The following is a 17,167-nucleotide window of genomic DNA, read 5'->3' as shown; positions in this document are numbered from 1 at the left end:
ACCGCTTTAGACATTTTTCATGTTTTTTTTTTTTTTTTTATGTTTGGTTGGTGAATGAATTAAAGATTAATAATAGTATTAGCAAATTGAAAAGTGGTTTGATAAAAAATTTGAGAACCAAGAATTAATAATTATGTCTAGGTGTTAGTTCAAAGTAAATAACAAGAAATCGAAAGTAAAGATTGTTGTAAGAAAAATGACTACTGTCCATAAATTAAGGAAGTCATTTTCCCTTTGATGGAGTTTTTTTTAACCGAACACAAAATAATGACTTCCTCTACAAAGTTCCCAAATAATTATAACGCTAGATATTGATAAAATTGATCAAAGATGAAAATATAATGTTCAATGATCAGGAGGAGGAAGAGGACGAAACAACATCAATGGCACAACCCAGTGGCCAAGCTGCTCCAACAATGTAATTCCTGTATTTAACATCATGCACCACTGTGATCTCTTGTTTGGGATGCAGGCCTGCCAATTTTTTAAAATAATGGAACTTAAGAATTTTAACTGTTACTTCATAATTAATTAATGATCATAATTAAGAATTAACTTACCAAATCCATTAACTAGCAAAGTGTACTCATATACCAAGTCCAGGCAAATATATGGCATATCTTTCTCATGAATGTTAGGAAATACTGATTTTATGTTATTCACTGAGGTCTTGCAAGCAAGCTTTGCTGCATTTAGGTATTGTATTGGCTTAGCTCTTCCAGAGGGCTTTTTGGGGTCAATTATGCCAACCTGCAGATGCAGAATTAAATAATCTCGTCAGAAGTAATTAAAAGAAATTCTATAAACGAAATTATTCGCCTCCCACTAACAGAACATAGTTCACATTGAGAACTTAAACTAAGTAAATAAATGTGTACTCACTACAGCAACTTAAACTTTTAGGGAAGATTTGATTTTGTCATCTATTACAAATATTATTTTAGTTATATGATCACTTTTATAAGAGATCGTAAAATATAACACAAGAAATTTATAAATAAAATACAAAAAATCTTTATAGGAAAATTTATTTTATTCAAATTGTAAGTGAGCGTATAAGAGATTATTCCCTCAATTATTTTTAGATGAAACAGTCATATAGTTAAAACAAATTTAACTAAATGACTTGACAAATTTAACAAATTTTATTCAATAGGGTTAGGGACTTGTTTGTTGAAAACAAATTTAGCTAAGGATGAAAAGGAGCCAATAGTAGTTTCTAAACCAAATAAATAAATCCAACGAAGTTGAATTGGTTTATGAAAAAAATAAAAAGAAAAACATGTTTATTTCATAAGTAAAAGTTTCTTACCATAGCTGCATAATCATAGAAGAAAGAAGAAGCATAGAGATCTTGTATCCATCTCCACCTCCACCATTCCAAACCCCACCAAAAGTACATTTGTTGTGGTTGCAGGGTGCCTTAATCTTTAGTGCCTTTTTAGCTAATGTCCTACATTTCTTCAAGCTTGAACCATTTCGTGGTGATGATGCTTTGTATGCCACCCCATTGTATGTGTAGTAACCTTAAACAAATCAGAGTTTTATGTTAAAAAGAAAAATTAACTTAAAACCCTTTAAAATAAAAAATATTTGGCGGTATGTATACTAGATATGTAAAAGAAAACGAAAATGAATTTTCCTCAATTATAGGCGAAAAATATTTGTGTTTATCTCAACTATTAACTTCATATTGCTACTCCAACCAATAGTCAAAAAGTATATCATAAAAACACTAGTATTTTATTTGCTAATATCACTATCAATTTTTTTTTTTTTTTGGAAAATCTTTTTCACTTTCTAATCAAATACATCGAAAACATTTTTCAGGTAAATAATTTTGAGAAAATAAGTTATTATTGGAAAGGTAGTTTTTGAAAAATGTATAATGTAGATTGGGGTTAATTTGAAACTGGAAAATAAACATGATCCAAATAATAAACTCCAAACTCATAAAATAAGTCTAATGTAGATTGGGGTTAATTTGTAACTTATGAGACAAGTGAGAGGTTAGAGATCACTAATCTTACCATTATAACCTCCCAAAATGCATGGACTACTTGATGAATTTCCAGAAACTTTCAAAATCTCTGTTCTAGCTGCTAATTGACCATAGTTCAAATAGCTACAAACAAATCATATTAGGTAAAACAATAAAAAAAAAAAATATTAGTTTAAGAATAATAAGAATCAATTTACTAAAGTTACCTGTGAACATAGAGGTGATAATTAGCCCCCAAAAGAGATTTATTTAGAACATAAGGCTCTTCATTTGCTACTTTGGGAGCCTTTGAAGCCCTTTCTTTTGAGATGGCATATGTCATTTGCACTGATCCACCTCCTAGATCAATTGTAGCTATTGTTCTTTCATACTTTTTACCCAAATTTCCTAATAAGTAATTTAAGGCAACCTGTATCCGATAATAAAAAAATTATGTAATAATATAGTAATATCGAAGACCTATTCTATTCCTATTGAATAATATATTATATTTTTCAAATCTTTTTTCGTTACACTCACTACAAGAAATTCGGCCAAAACCGATCACGACAAACCGACCAACCGACTTCGGTCGGTAAAAAAAACTGACCGAAATCGATCGGTATTTTATATTTTTTTTAATTTTTTATGAAATCGACCAACTTCGGTCGGAGTTTTTTTTGGCGCAAAAATACGAAAAATTATTTTGGCATCTCAAAAATTTATTTTTTAAGAAACTGACCAACTTTGGTCGTTCTTTCATATAAAAAAATTAAAAATAATATTCAAAAAATCGACCGAAATCGGTCGGTTATTTTAGTCGGTCATTTTAAAAAACCGATCGATTTCAGTCGGCAATTTTATATTTTTAATAAAATCGACTGAAATCGGTCAGTTATTTTTGCGTGAAAATGCAATTAAAGAGTACAAATAAAATAAAAGATTGTCTTAAACCAAAATGTACTAATAGTCTAGTGGCATAATAGTATCCTGCTATAGTACAGACCCCGGTTCGATTCTAAGATTGTGCATTTTTTAATTGCATAATTAAAATACCGATCTACTTCGGTTAATTTTTTTTTTGGCGTTTTCTTTTTTGGTCGCTTGTGAAATTTTATTGACCGACTGAAATCGGTCGGAAATTAAGACCGACTTCGATCGTTGTTTATTATCGATCAACTTAATTTCGATGAATTAAATCGGTCGAAAATCAGTCGGGTTTTCTAATTTTCTGATCGATTTCAGTCGGTATTTCTGAACGGTTTAGATAATTTTCTAATAGTGACTAGGGGATAATGGAAGAATAAAGGAGAGAGGAACAGTGAAAATTGATTTGGTAACTATTGTGGGTAAGACTCCCACAGATAACAATTGATCGTGAGAGCGGGTTAACCATGTGATAGATATGACTTACCCAAAAATAAGAACCTTCTTGAGTACCATCAAGAACTGAAACCCATTCTGCCTTGTAATTAAGACTAGTTTCATTCTTGAATAAATCCCTCACCTTAACCAGACAAAAATAGATTTTGAATTAGTATAATTTCTGAAGATTTGTGATCTAAAATTTATAAAAATGAAAAGAAAAAGAAAAAGGTAAGAAGCTCATATATATATATACCGCTTGTAATATTTTTGCAGCAGCATCTCCTTTTAATAACCTCAAACCAGCAGTTGCCTGTATTTATGTTTAGACATTAGTATTTCATAATATTTTGGAGAAAAAAAAAAGAGAAGCAATTTAAGAATTCTATTCAAATAATGAAAAAAAAGCCTCTGTTTGTGAAGGAAATATAAAAAAAATAGAGCTTATTACTCACTCCAAGTTTAAGGGGTGTTTCAGGCTGCAAATATTTAGGAATAACACCTTCAGCTTTGTCCAAAAGAGGCTTTAAAGAAAGTGCTGCAGCATTTGGATCATCTGCATATGAACTTAGACTTGGTTTTATCTGCATGCCCAACATAATAATTTTAATAATCACAAATTTCCTTTTTTATTTTCTAATGTATTCTTTATATTTATATAATTTTAATTTGTCATTCTCAAGTATCAATACTGCCACTCTCAGTAACATCGTATTTGTAACTATCGAGGAAGCCTTCAACCCTCAACTCAACATATAATTAAAAAGAAGGTTAAGCAAATACTGTCCTTTACTTCTGAAAAAAATCTTTGATCTATTTCCTCCGGACCATAATAAGGGACCTTTGGCCTTCGAAAAATTCCAAAATTCATCTTCAAATAAAAATTAAAAATTTTATGGCCAAACACTGATTTCGAAAAAAAGTAAAAAAATTCTTCCAAACGGGCTCTAAGTATCCTTTTACATAATAAAAAAGAATAAATTTTATTTTTTCAATATTTGCCCTTATTTACATATTCCAATGTGTCAAGGTAATAATTAATTAAGGGTAATTTAGCGAATACATTTTTTTTCCTCTAAGAGTTTGTATTTTCTTAAGAAATGTACCAAAAGCTAAAAAATAACTTATTATGGACCGGGAAGACTACTATTCTACATCCTTTAATGTTTTTAAGATCATATAATATCCTTTACTTCAAAAAAAAGAAGAAGAAGGAATTACTTCCATTTATCAAATCATTTCCTTTGACGACTACATTTACTTGTATAAAAGGCTCTTATTTTCCTTTAATGGAGGATACATCTACTTGGAAAATTTGTTGGTATAAGTAACTCTAGGTTTAAGAAGTAAGATCATCATCATGATCAAAATATTCGTTTTTGCAACGTGGGACAAATTATACTTTATGAAATTGTCCCTAGCATAACAAACTTTGGTTTCTATATATAAAAAAACATAAAATTTCGTCATATCTGTATTATTTTATTTTATATAAGAGTCTACCACGTGTGAGTAGATTTTGTTCATATTTTCTTTGGGTGTATGAAAAGCATATGTGGACCACGTGGGTAGTACGGTCAGGATCGAAATCAACGGCTGGGATTGTAAATTGACAGGATTATAAGGCTTCTTTAATCTTGAACTCATTTTTGTCTATACCCGAATTCTTGCTAGTCTACAAGTTTCTCTCCGGACAAGAGGCTCTTCTTTTTTCCTCTTTCGATACACACACACACAACCCTTTTCCAAAATTTATCTTCCTAACACAAATCAGGTTGAAAGAGGAGCAAAATTAGATAATAATATAACATTTTCCCCTGTGTTCCCTACCTTTGTTTGAAAATGTAAAATTGGGACTCGCCCTGGGGCGGGGCACTCGTAAAACGTCCCTGAGCTTATATGTGGGGCTTAGTTTCATGAGACTTACTCCTCGGCCGTAGGGGCTTACGCCTCGGACACGCCCAATACCCAGCGTACTAGGCTCGCCTAATAAAACTTTATGCAATTGTGTGTAACTAACCTTGTAAATCCTCAAATTTTCTAAATAAATTGTTAACTATTCAAAATTATTTTTTTCTTAATCATAAATCATTAAGTTGAGAGTATTTTATGTCATAATTAAAATAAAAATTATTGCACGTTATCCACTAAGATTGCTATGACAATAAATATTAAATAAATCTTTCATTTAAAAGTATTTATGTATTAACTTTTGTTATGTCTTTATTATACATAATTTTTTTATAATTATTTTCCTAAATATTATTTTTTATGTTTACGAAATATAATACTTATTAATTTAATAGCTCAGTATTAGCTAGTAACTATTTACAAATAGTTAGTTATCGTGATATAGTATGGTGAATCATGTGTCACTTTATTAACTTGTCGAAACTTAAAAATAAATGATGCTAAAGAATCATATTTAAATTGTGAATTATAGTTTTATATAAATTATCTTTCAAATATAAAGAATATTAAATAAAAGGAGTATTTATTTAAAAAATAGAATCAAATTATAATATCGAAATTCTTTCAAGATTCATTGCTCCTTAAGATATATAAGATTTCGCATCGAATACATTACTTTTGATGTTTGAGTTGTAACAATGTTATCTAATTTGCATATTATGATATATGTCATACTTTTTGTATTATTCATAGCTGAATTATAATTTATGAATATTTTAAATAAATTATTTGTTATAATTTTGTGATTTTAATGTAATTTTTATAATTATTTTTTATTTTATATTATCTTAAAATTCTTGAAATTAGTAAAATTTAAAGATCCGTGGGACTTATGCCCCATGTTTCACGGCTTACACCTCGCCTCATGCCCCCGCCTTTTAAAATATTGTTCCCTACTGCTCATCTAAGCAAGGATGTACCCCCTTCATCAGCAGAGGCGGATCTAGGATTTAATTCTATGGATTCAACCTTTAATGTTTTTTGCATTGAACTCATAGTATATTTAAAGTTATGGATTTATTTCTACTATCTTTTATAATTTTGAAAGATTTTTACACATAAATTAATGCTTTGCATCAAAAGTACTGAGTTCGGTTGAACCCGACATTTATTTGTTGCATCCGCCCCTGTTTATCACAATTTATGTGTAATTTTTTATTTTCCTAGATTCAAATTATGTGAACTTTGACTAACATTTTAAAATATATTTTTTCATTATATTAACATGAAAAGATTTGCTTCTTATAGTACTGTTCGTATAGTTTTTGAATATCTAAATTTTAATTTTAAAATATTAAGATAATCTTATCTAATTTTAATTTTAAAGATTAGGCTCGATAAGCGAAAATAGGATGGAAGGAGTACTTAGCAATTGAAGGTGACATCCTAAAACCTCAATCCAAAGGTTATTATGAGGTTTCTTTCATATATTGCCACGAATGGACCATAGAAGACTAGCGTTTTTATAAAGTTTTTTTGTATTTTTTGACAGATTTGAAAATATTCAAAAGAAATTACTAACTTTTTTTTTTTGGCACTAACAACTCAAACAAACAGAGTTCACAAAGCTCGCATAAAAAGTTTGCATAATTTTTTTTGGTTTTTCACCCGGTGTCCGGTATCTGTATTGGAGCCCGACTATACTCCGATTTGCACAGCGTAAGGAGCGCTCCCTATCAAAGATATTTCCATAACCAGAGCTCGAACTCTGACCTCTGATTAAGGGACCCACTGTACCACATACTTTGGTGGTAAAGTTTGCATAATTTGCTTTAACATCACATATAGAATAACTACAAATAATTGTTCATAATAAGTGAAAGGAAACGTACGTACCGCGAGGAAGTATTCAATGTCAAGTAGATCCAAGTTATGGTCAAAGCGAAAGACATGGACTCTACTGCCTGTGCTACCCGCATCAAATATCACAGCATAGTGCTCTGCTTCATGGCTAAGAAGTAGCCTTCTAACTTGAGATGAAGCACAATACTGAGGCAATACTAGAAGTTTCAACAAGAAGAAGAAGTAGAAGATTATGAAGTGAAGAGGAAAACTGGTTTGCCTCTTCATTTTTTCCTTTTAGCTTAGAGCTGTTTGACATAGCATAAACTAGTATTGTGTTGTTTATATAACAAATAAGTCAATGTGTCTCTAATAGCGGACCAATTTTTTACTAATTAATTTATTTCTGAAGTACTTTCAACGCTTTTTTCGTGTTGGCCTGAGAAAGTGGTAGGTGAAGGACGAAATCATAGCGCTTCTTCTTTATTGAAAAACATTAGTACCATTGGAATCTTTTTTATTGCTTTAACCATCTGTATCCAATGCGTACTGCCTGACATTGAGTTTGATTTTCTTTCAATTTTAAAAGTGAAGGATATCTTATACGAACATGTGGAACAGGAGAATTGTACGGCACATGAGCACTTTGTTGGATTCGAAGAAAAATGAGAAGAATTAGTAATACTATTAGTAAAGAATTTCAGTATGATTACCCCGGATCCACCTAAAGAAAAATAATAATAGAATAGAAGCTATTACAAGAAATAAATACTTGGCCTTATAACATTGGCCATTACACTGAAATGAAAAGAGCTCTACACTATTAAGTTGGCCGTCAACAATCTTAATAATGTCAAAGAGTTTGTGAACATGTTAGCCAAGTGTCACGACCTAGGCTGTGATGGTTGGAAATGATCAAAATGATCCTTAATGTAATGTATGGAGGCTGCTCTATCTTGGTCTTTGCTGTATTATCCTAAACAGATATGATCCTTAATACATGTCAAAAGATAACATATTTGGTGTTTTGCCCTAAACTTTACAGATTTCTCAAAAAGGGCTGTTACATTTAACCTAGGCGCCCCATGTGCAGCTCACATGCTGCTACCGGTTAAAATCTGTAGCATACAAATGCTTTCCCTTTTTCCATCCTACAACAGAGATTTCGAGAGGAACAAAGAGCTTCTGTGCACAAGAGCTCATTGAATGAAGAGCTTGCGTCTCTTTCTTTCGTCTTTGCCATAAAAAATGTCTACAAATGTAAGATAGTTTGTTATTGGCAAGTTGGAAGTGGGACGTTTCATTCTCGTACCGTGCCTGTTAGCCTCGGAACTGATCATTATGAAATAGTACATAACAGGCACGAGATTGACTCAACAGGCACGAGACTGACTCAACAGGCACGAGACTGACTCAACAGGCACAAGATCCTAGAGTTAATTATTTTTAACAGAAAAATCAAATTCATTTGAATTTTAAATTCAAAATTCGAATAAATAGTCGTGTCTGTTTGTGAAACAAGACATCTTTTCTGAAAGGGTCTGTTGGTTGCCTATAAATACACAAGAATTCCAACGAAGTGGATATAGAAAATCACAAGTGTTATTGCAGGCTTTGTTGTATCCTGAAGAGAATCGTTTTGTATTTTCCCTAAATTAGTATACAGGCGATAACTCTTTAAGGACAGTCGATTTTCACGCCTCAAAGCCAATTTTGATTAGTATTTTCTAACAATCTTAAAGAGTTATTCTGCTATGGAGAAATTGATTTCTGTTGTTGAGAATCCGAAGGAGTTCATCAAACTTGATCGCTTTGATGGAACGAACTTTACTCGTTGGAGAGACAAGATGATGTTCTTGTTGTCCGCTCTCAATATCTACTATGTTCTTGATTCTGCCTTGCCTCCGATGCCTGAGCCCACAGCAGAAGATTCTGACGTAGTCAAGGAAGAAAGGAAGAAACGAGAACATGATGAACTGTTGTGTCGCGGCCATATTCTGAATACTTTGACAGATCGACTCTATGATCTTTACTGCAATCTGAAGTCGCCAAGAGAGATTTGGACTGCTCTACAAACTGCATACCAGAATGAAAAACGAGGTATTGACAAATTCCTGGCTCTACAGTACTTTGAATTTAAAATATTTGATACTAGGCCTATAATGGATCAGATTCATGAACTGCAAATCTTAGTATCAAAACTAAGTGATCTTGAAGTTAAAATTCCTGATGCACTTCAAATAGGTGCTATTCTTTCGAAATTGCCTTCCTCTTGGAATGACTATAGAAAGAAAATCCTACATTCTATGGATAAAATGACTGTGGAACAATTTCGTACTCACATTCAAATTGAAAGTGAGACTCGTGCTCGTGATGCTATTAGTCAGCCTTCGAGTTCCGCAGTCAATTTTGTCAGTCAGAATGGTTCAGGAAGTGGGAACAAACATCTGAAAGTTTCCAAAAAGACTTCTTTTAAAAAGAGAAAGAACTTTAGTTGTCATCATTGTGGAAAGAAAGGTCATATGATTCGGGACTGCAGATATAGAAAGACAGGAATAAATTTCAATGCAGGCAATACCGAAAAGTCTGGAAAGATTAAAAAATCTGGAAATTCTGAAAAGGCAAACGTAGTGGAAAATTCTGCCCAAGGACTGGTTGCCATGGTTTCCGCAATGCAAATTGGTATGGTCACAGAGTTGAATGTGGCTACCGCTGCTACAAATACTCAAGACTGGTGGCTAGATTCGGGTGCTACTATTCATGTCTGTTATGACAAGAAGATGTTCAAGACATATGCAGAAGTGCAGGATTCTGAACAAGTCTTGATGGGAAACCATGTTGCGGCAGATGTTGCTGGAAAAGGAAGTATTGAGATTAACTTCACATCTGGCCAGAAGTTGACGTTACTGAATGTGTATCATGTTCCTGATATGAAGAAAAACTTAATGTCCGCTACTTTGCTGTCAAAGAAAGGCTTCAAGATAGTTATTGAGTGTGATCATGTAATAGTGTCTAAGAATGGAGTTTTTGTTGGAAAAGGCTATAACTGTAACGGCATGTTCAAATTGAGTATTAATGAAATAAATTATGTTTCTGCTTACATCATTGAGTCTGATTCTTGTTTATGGCATGCTAGACTAGGACATTTAAATTTTGGCTCCTTGAATTATATGTCCAAAAATGGTTATATCTCATGTAAAACTCAACATATAAAATGTGAAATTTGCATACAAGCAAAGATGACAAAGAAACCATTTCGTAAAGTTGAAAGATCCACAGAACTATTAGATTTAATACATTCAGACTTGTGTGAATTAAATGGAGAATTAACTAGAGGAGGCAAAAGATATTTTATTACTTTTATAGACGACTTCTCTAGATTTACATATGTTTACCTACTTAGAACTAAGGACGAAGCTTTTCAAAAGTTTAAAGAATACAAGTCTGTTGTGGAAAATCAAAGGAGTAGGAAAATTAAAATTATTCGAAGTGATAGAGGCGGAGAATATTTTCCTAACGAATTTAATAAGTTCTGTGAAGAGCATGGCCTAATACATCAAATGAGTGCCCCTTATACTCCTCAACAAAATGGGTTAGCGGAAAGAAAAAATAGAACTTTGGTGGATATGGTTAATGCTATGTTACTTAATGCACATCTGCCACATAATTTATGGGGTGAAGCACTACTAACTGCATGTTATATTTTAAATAGAGTACCTTCAAAAAGTATGCATATTTCGCCTTATGAGCTTTGGAATGGTAGAAAACCAAATTTAAATTATTTTAAAGTGTGGGGGTGTATATCCTATTATAGAGTACCTGACCATCAAAGAACAAAATTGGGTCCTAGAGGAATTAAAAGTATTTTTGTAGGATATGCACAACACTCCAAAGCTTATAGACTGCTAGATCTAGAATCTAATGTCATTATAGAATCTATACATGTTGAATTTATTGAAAATAGATTTATAAATGACAATGTTGATGAAATGACTGAAATAAATGGAAAACGTATTGATGCTAATAAATTGTCGCTTTCTGAAATTATTAAAACTAAGGAAAGAAGTGATGATATGCAGATAGAACCAAGGAAAAGCCAAAGAATAAGAAAAGAAAAACATCTTGGTTCTGATTTTATTTCTTCACAATCTATAGTATTTCTTGTTGAAGGAGATAGGACAAACGTTTGTAATCAAATTCCTATTGTATTAAATGTTGAAGAAGACCCAAAGACGTTTCAAGAAGCAATGTCTTCTAGAGACGCTGCCTTTTGGAAAGAGGCCATTAATGATGAAATGGACTCAATTATATCCAACAACACTTGGGTTTTGGTTGATCTTCCTCTTGGATCAAAACCTATAGGTTGTAAGTGGGTCTTTAGGAGAAAGTACAATACAGATGGTTCTGTCCAAACCTTCAAAGCAAGATTAGTTGCAAAAGGTTTCACTCAAAAGGAAGGCATAGACTATTTTGATACATATGCTCCTGTTGCAAGAATAACATCCATTAGAGTCCTTTTATCCTTGGCCTCTATCTATGATCTTTACGTACATCAAATGGATGTTAAAACAGCCTTTTTAAATGGGAACCTTAGTGAAGAAATATATATGCAACAACCTGAAGGTTTTGTTCTTCCGGGAAACGAGAAGAAAGTTTGTAAATTGATAAAGTCTCTTTATGGTCTTAAACAAGCGCCTAAACAGTGGCATGAAAGATTTGATAGTGTAATACTATCAACCAGATTCGTACATAATAATGCAGACAAGTGCATTTACTCTAAATTTACAAAAGAATATGGAGTAATAATTTGTTTATATGTCGATGACATGCTGATTTTTGGTACGAATCTACAAGGAATTACCGAGACCAAGAAGTATCTAACCTCAGTTTTTAAAATGAAGGATTTAAATGAAGTTGATACTATTTTGGGAATCAAGGTCAAAAGAGATAACAAGCAAGTGACTTTGTCACAAGCACATTATATAGATAAAATCCTTACTAAATTCAGTCATTTAGGAATAAAGGGGTATAATACTCCTTATGATTCTAGTGTTAAGCTAACTGCAAATACTGGAAGAGCAGTAACACAGTTGGAGTATGCAAGTGCGATAGGTAGTATGATGTATGCAATGCATTGCACTAGACCCGACATTGCATTTGCTGTTTGTAAACTTTCAAGGTTTACCAGTAATCCAGGTAATGATCATTGGAAAGCAATAAGTAGAGTACTTGGATATTTAAAATATACAAAGCACTTAGGCATTTGCTATAATGGTTTTCCTAATGTATTAGAGGGATATTCTGATGCAAGTTGGATTACAAGTGTTAATGATAATAAATCCACATCAGGATGGATATTTACTCTAGGCGGTGGAGCCATTAGTTGGGCATCCAAGAAACAAACATGTATTTCCCATTCTACTATGGAATCTGAATTTATTGCATTAGCAGCTGCTGGAAAAGAAGCAGAATGGCTGAGGAATATGTTACTTGATATAAAGTTGTGGCCACAACCTATGCCAGCCATTTTCATATTCTGTGATAGTGAGACTACAATGTGTGTTGCTCACAATAAAATATACAATGGGAAATCGAGACATATAAGCTTGAGACATGCTTATATAAGAGAATTAATTACAAATGGAGCTATAACTATAATATATGTGAGATCAAATAAGAATATGGCTGATCTACTTACGAAGCCATTAGGTAGAGATGTAGTAAAACAAACTTGTGGAGGGATGAGGCTGAGACCCTTAAATTAAATACAAGGAATAGGAACCCACTTTGAGTTAGTATACACTCTAACAATATAAGTTCAATGGGTAATAACAAGTTACTTGTATTGTTTAAGCATTGATCTCCTCTTTAGGAGCCCTAATTCTATTGTACTACTTACTGTTATATGAGGAGTTAAGGAGTTGTTAAATGCTTGTTATAACAGGGGCATAAAGACAAACTCCAAAGTGCATACTGTTACATGAAGAGGTTGATTAATCTTAATGGAATTATTAATGTCTGGAGTAACAGGGACATAGTAACTAATTCCACCTATATGAATATTGAAGTGGTGCCGCTTCTAGCAAGATTTAAAGGGTTGATCTTGTAAATATTCATGAATTCAGGATGAGCACATGGCCGTAAACGTGCTAAAGCGAATACTGGAATTTTCTAAGCTACTAGATAACACTGTGTGTGTGGTACTTTCGGTTTTGGCACAAGGATTTGTGGTTCAAATCTTAAGATACCATTAACTTCGTCAAAACTTTAATATACTTACACTAAAGGAAAGTTCAAATCTGTAAAAGATACTTTCAATTATTCACAAGTGTTATGAAGTGAAATAACAAACTAGTGGGGGATTGTAAGATAGTTTGTTATTGGCAAGTTGGAAGTGAGACGTTTCTTTCTCGTACCGTGCATGTTAGCCTCAGAACTGATCATTATGAAATAGCACATAACAGGCACGAGATTGACTCAACAGGCACGAGACTGACTCAACAGGCACGAGACTGACTCAACAGGCACGAGACTGACTCAACAGGCACGAGATTGACTCAACAGGCACGAGATCCTAGAGTTAATTATTTTTAACAGAAAAATCAAATTTATTTGAATTTTAAATTCAAAATTCGAATAAATAGTCGTGTCTGTTTGTGAAACAAGACATCTTTTCTGAAAGGGTCTGTTGGTTGCCTATAAATACACAAGAATTCCAACGAAGTGGATATAGAAAATCACAAGTGTTATTGCAGTCTTTGTTGTATCCTGAAAAGAATCGTTTTGTATCCCTAAATTAGTATACAGACGATAACTCTTTAAGGACAGTCGATTTTCACGCCTCAAAGCCAATTTTGATTATTATTTTCTAACACAAAGAAAGCTATTTGTTGACAATATTAAGAAACGAAGCAAATTGTCGACAACAAGTAGGAGCTTCTCTCTTCTCTGTTCTTTTTTGAATTTCAAATTCTTAAAGTTGCTCTGATGCGAAGGTGAAAGCGAGTCCTAATAGAAGAAATATTTGAAGCCTTTCGATATCATTGTTGAGGAAACTGATACTAGCGGACGATCCAGAAGCTCTAATCGAAGTCATATTTAATAGGGTTGACTTTAACTTTTTTGTTTCATTAATCTCTTTCTTGTTTATTCTTTTTCATTTAACTCGAAAGTCGAAACACAAAATTTAAGTCTTTTACGCCAAATCGATTTTTATTAAAAGAAAATTCTGAAGCATCGTGCAACAGGATTAGTCGAAGTAAAAAAGATATGAAGCTTTAACTATCAATATAGTTTACTGCAATTGGATTAGTAATTGGTGTATATATTAAATTTAAACTGATAGAATAGTAGCTGGTTCATATCTTATTGTTTGTGGACATCGTTTTACAAAATTACATTACAAAAGTAAAATATAAAAATTAAATTCAAGTTGTAAGAATTTAGGCTTCAAGTCAGCTACTACCAACACCAAAACCAGCAAAAATATCTTCACTTCAAGTCAGCTACTACTCCATCAACAAAAAGATCAGCAACATATCGATCATCATCTGAAATATGCATAGAACCCATTAGCTTAGATATGACAACAAAAGTAACTTATTAGCCTGAGTGTAATCAAACCGGAAAAAAAATTACCATGTTAAAAATTCACGTCAGATGAAGTAACATTATCATCTTGGACAATTTCTGCTCTTCTAACCTGTAAAAGAAAGAATCTTAAATTTTTTAAAGAAGCCGGGCTAATTCTACTATCAAATCAAAATATTTACCGGCAGCTTTTGGGGAACAAATGAAGTAGCAGGCATCCAACAAGCTGGCTCAAAAACTCCTACTTCTGGCTGCCAGGGGCGGCCCGGCGAATTTTGTAGCCTAAAGCCAAACTTCATGGGGCCTTAATTTTTTAATTTTTTTATATTATTTATTTGAAGTCTATTTTTTTTAGCTTTTCTTAGATACAAAGTTATTAATAATTTTCTTATAATCAATAACTCCTAATAAGTATTTCTCAATTGACAATATAGCTAATCCATTTAACCTTTCCTGTGACGTTATTGTTCTTAGGTAAGATTTTATCAATTTTAATTTTGAAAACTTCTTTCCGTTGAAGCAACATTAACAGAAGTTATGAATATTATTCCATAAGCAATTTATGCACTTGGAAAAGAATTAAATCTTTTTATTTGATTAAGTGTATCAATGAAACTGTTATCTTCTAATTGTACTATTTTTCTTAATATTTTTAATTCAGAATATAAATCTAAACTATCAATATCGAATTGATTATTATGCATTAAGGAATATTCAAGATTAAGGTAATACTTTTTTAAATTTTCAATATCTAGTGATCTTACTTTTTACTGCCAAATAGAAAACCAAAAATATTTTCATATGCTTCGAATTGTTTAAATCTATTTTGAAGTGAAAAATAATCTTGTCTATTATGTATAAAAGTAATCAACTTTAAAGAAATCTTCGAAAGATTTTTAGATTTCATTATCAACATTCACATTAAATTATTACTTCCTATATATCATACGTTTCTTATGAAATTCGGGTTCGATATTCATTTCAAGTGCAATTTTCTAGGTATATTTGTTAAAGAAAGAAATCAAACTTTTTCACTTTACATAATTCTTTTTTAAACTTATACATAGTCTATTAGGTGTAACAAAAAATGGGGCCCCCATAAATATGGGGCCTAAAACGGTTGCTTTACTTGCTTTATGGAAAGGCCCTGCTGACTGCACATAGTTAAACTTGCAAGTTCTCCTATTGTGGCCAGGCTTGTGACATAGGCCACAGTCAATAGAGATCTGCTTCTTCTTCATCTTAGTCTACTTGATCCTACCTCATCTTGTTTCTTTCTTCTCAATTTTTGCTTTCTTCCTTGCTTGTTTTGTCTTAAAAACCTTGGAGGCAAAGGACGAACCTTGTCTGATTTAGTACACAATTGTGAACCATTAATCGGAAGAATAGCCGGTGCATAAATTTTTTTTTACGTTTCCACCTTATAGCAGTCGTCCATATAATTAATAACCTCATCATTTTTATCCCAAATTGTTGAAATTGCATGTTTGTAAGGGATTCCTGTGATGGTCCATTTCCGACAACTATATTTTCTGCCCGCAAGGTCCATAGCCCAAATATCGCTAACACTTCCTCCAAGAATTTTATAGTTCCATTCATTCGATTTTTTAGGAATAAAAGCAGCAACAACTTTCTCATTTTTGTGCAAAATACTCCTGATCCGAGGGCAAATATCACCACAGTTCCATCTATCACCTTTATCCCTGTTAGCTTGTAATCTAGCCATAAGAAGATATCTCAGCTTCTTTAACAAAGTAATGATTGGCTTGTCTCCAGCTTCAAGTATCATGGTATTGAAAGATTCACACATATTATTTAACAAAATATCACACTTAGCATTAGGAGAGAAATGTGATTTGGACCATTCAGTAGGTGCTTTTTCTTTCAACCATGTAGCAGCTTCGGCATCTAATTTAGCAATGTCTTCCATGCGAGCATCAAAGAATCTCATTGTTGTAGCACCAGCAGCAGCCCAAAGTGCATGTTTTAGCGAAATACCACTAAAGCCAGCCCTCTTAATATTATTCTGAAGATGTCTCACACAAAATATATGACTAACAGATGGTAAAACTTCATTAAAAGCTTCAATAAGACCTTTTTGCTTGTCCGACATAAAAGTCCAATCAACTTGATCGTCAATCTCCAAGTCATTAGCCAAGTAGTTCAAAAACCAGGACCATGTCTCCTTACTTTCCTTTTCAACAACTGCGTGTGCCACCGGAAAAATATTATTATTAGCATCAAGGCCAGCTGCAGTCAACAATTGATACCCATACATCTGACCCTTCAACCATCACCCATTCACACCCACCAATTTTCTACACCCAGCCTTTACCCTCCTTGCAAGCAGCAAAATATACGTAGATTCTTTGAAATCTATACAACTTGTTAGGTATCTCATTTTCAGTATATGAAGTTCCAGTATTTGACCTTCCAATTTCAAGGCAATAGTCTCAAATAATGGCAAATTGCTTTGAT

At 32.6% G+C, this 17,167-nt stretch overlaps 1 protein-coding gene and 1 pseudogene across 1 annotated transcript; both read right to left on the bottom strand.

Annotated features, from left to right (window-relative positions):
• Window positions 1-169: 169 nt before the first annotated feature.
• LOC104237936 (apyrase-like) lies at window positions 170-7,551 on the bottom strand (annotated as a pseudogene).
• Window positions 7,552-16,097: 8,546 nt separating this feature from the next.
• LOC138885951 (uncharacterized) lies at window positions 16,098-16,967 on the bottom strand. Its single transcript, XM_070166961.1, has one exon. It carries the CDS (start codon window positions 16,965-16,967, stop codon window positions 16,098-16,100), a length of 870 nt encoding a protein of 289 aa, XP_070023062.1.
• Window positions 16,968-17,167: the final 200 nt, after the last annotated feature.

Source organism: Nicotiana sylvestris, chromosome 2 (genome assembly GCF_000393655.2).
Source record: "Nicotiana sylvestris chromosome 2, ASM39365v2, whole genome shotgun sequence".
Classification (NCBI taxonomy): domain Eukaryota; kingdom Viridiplantae; phylum Streptophyta; class Magnoliopsida; order Solanales; family Solanaceae; genus Nicotiana; species Nicotiana sylvestris.
Note: the sequence above shows the minus strand (reverse complement) of the source record. Positions and strands in the feature narration are given on the sequence as shown.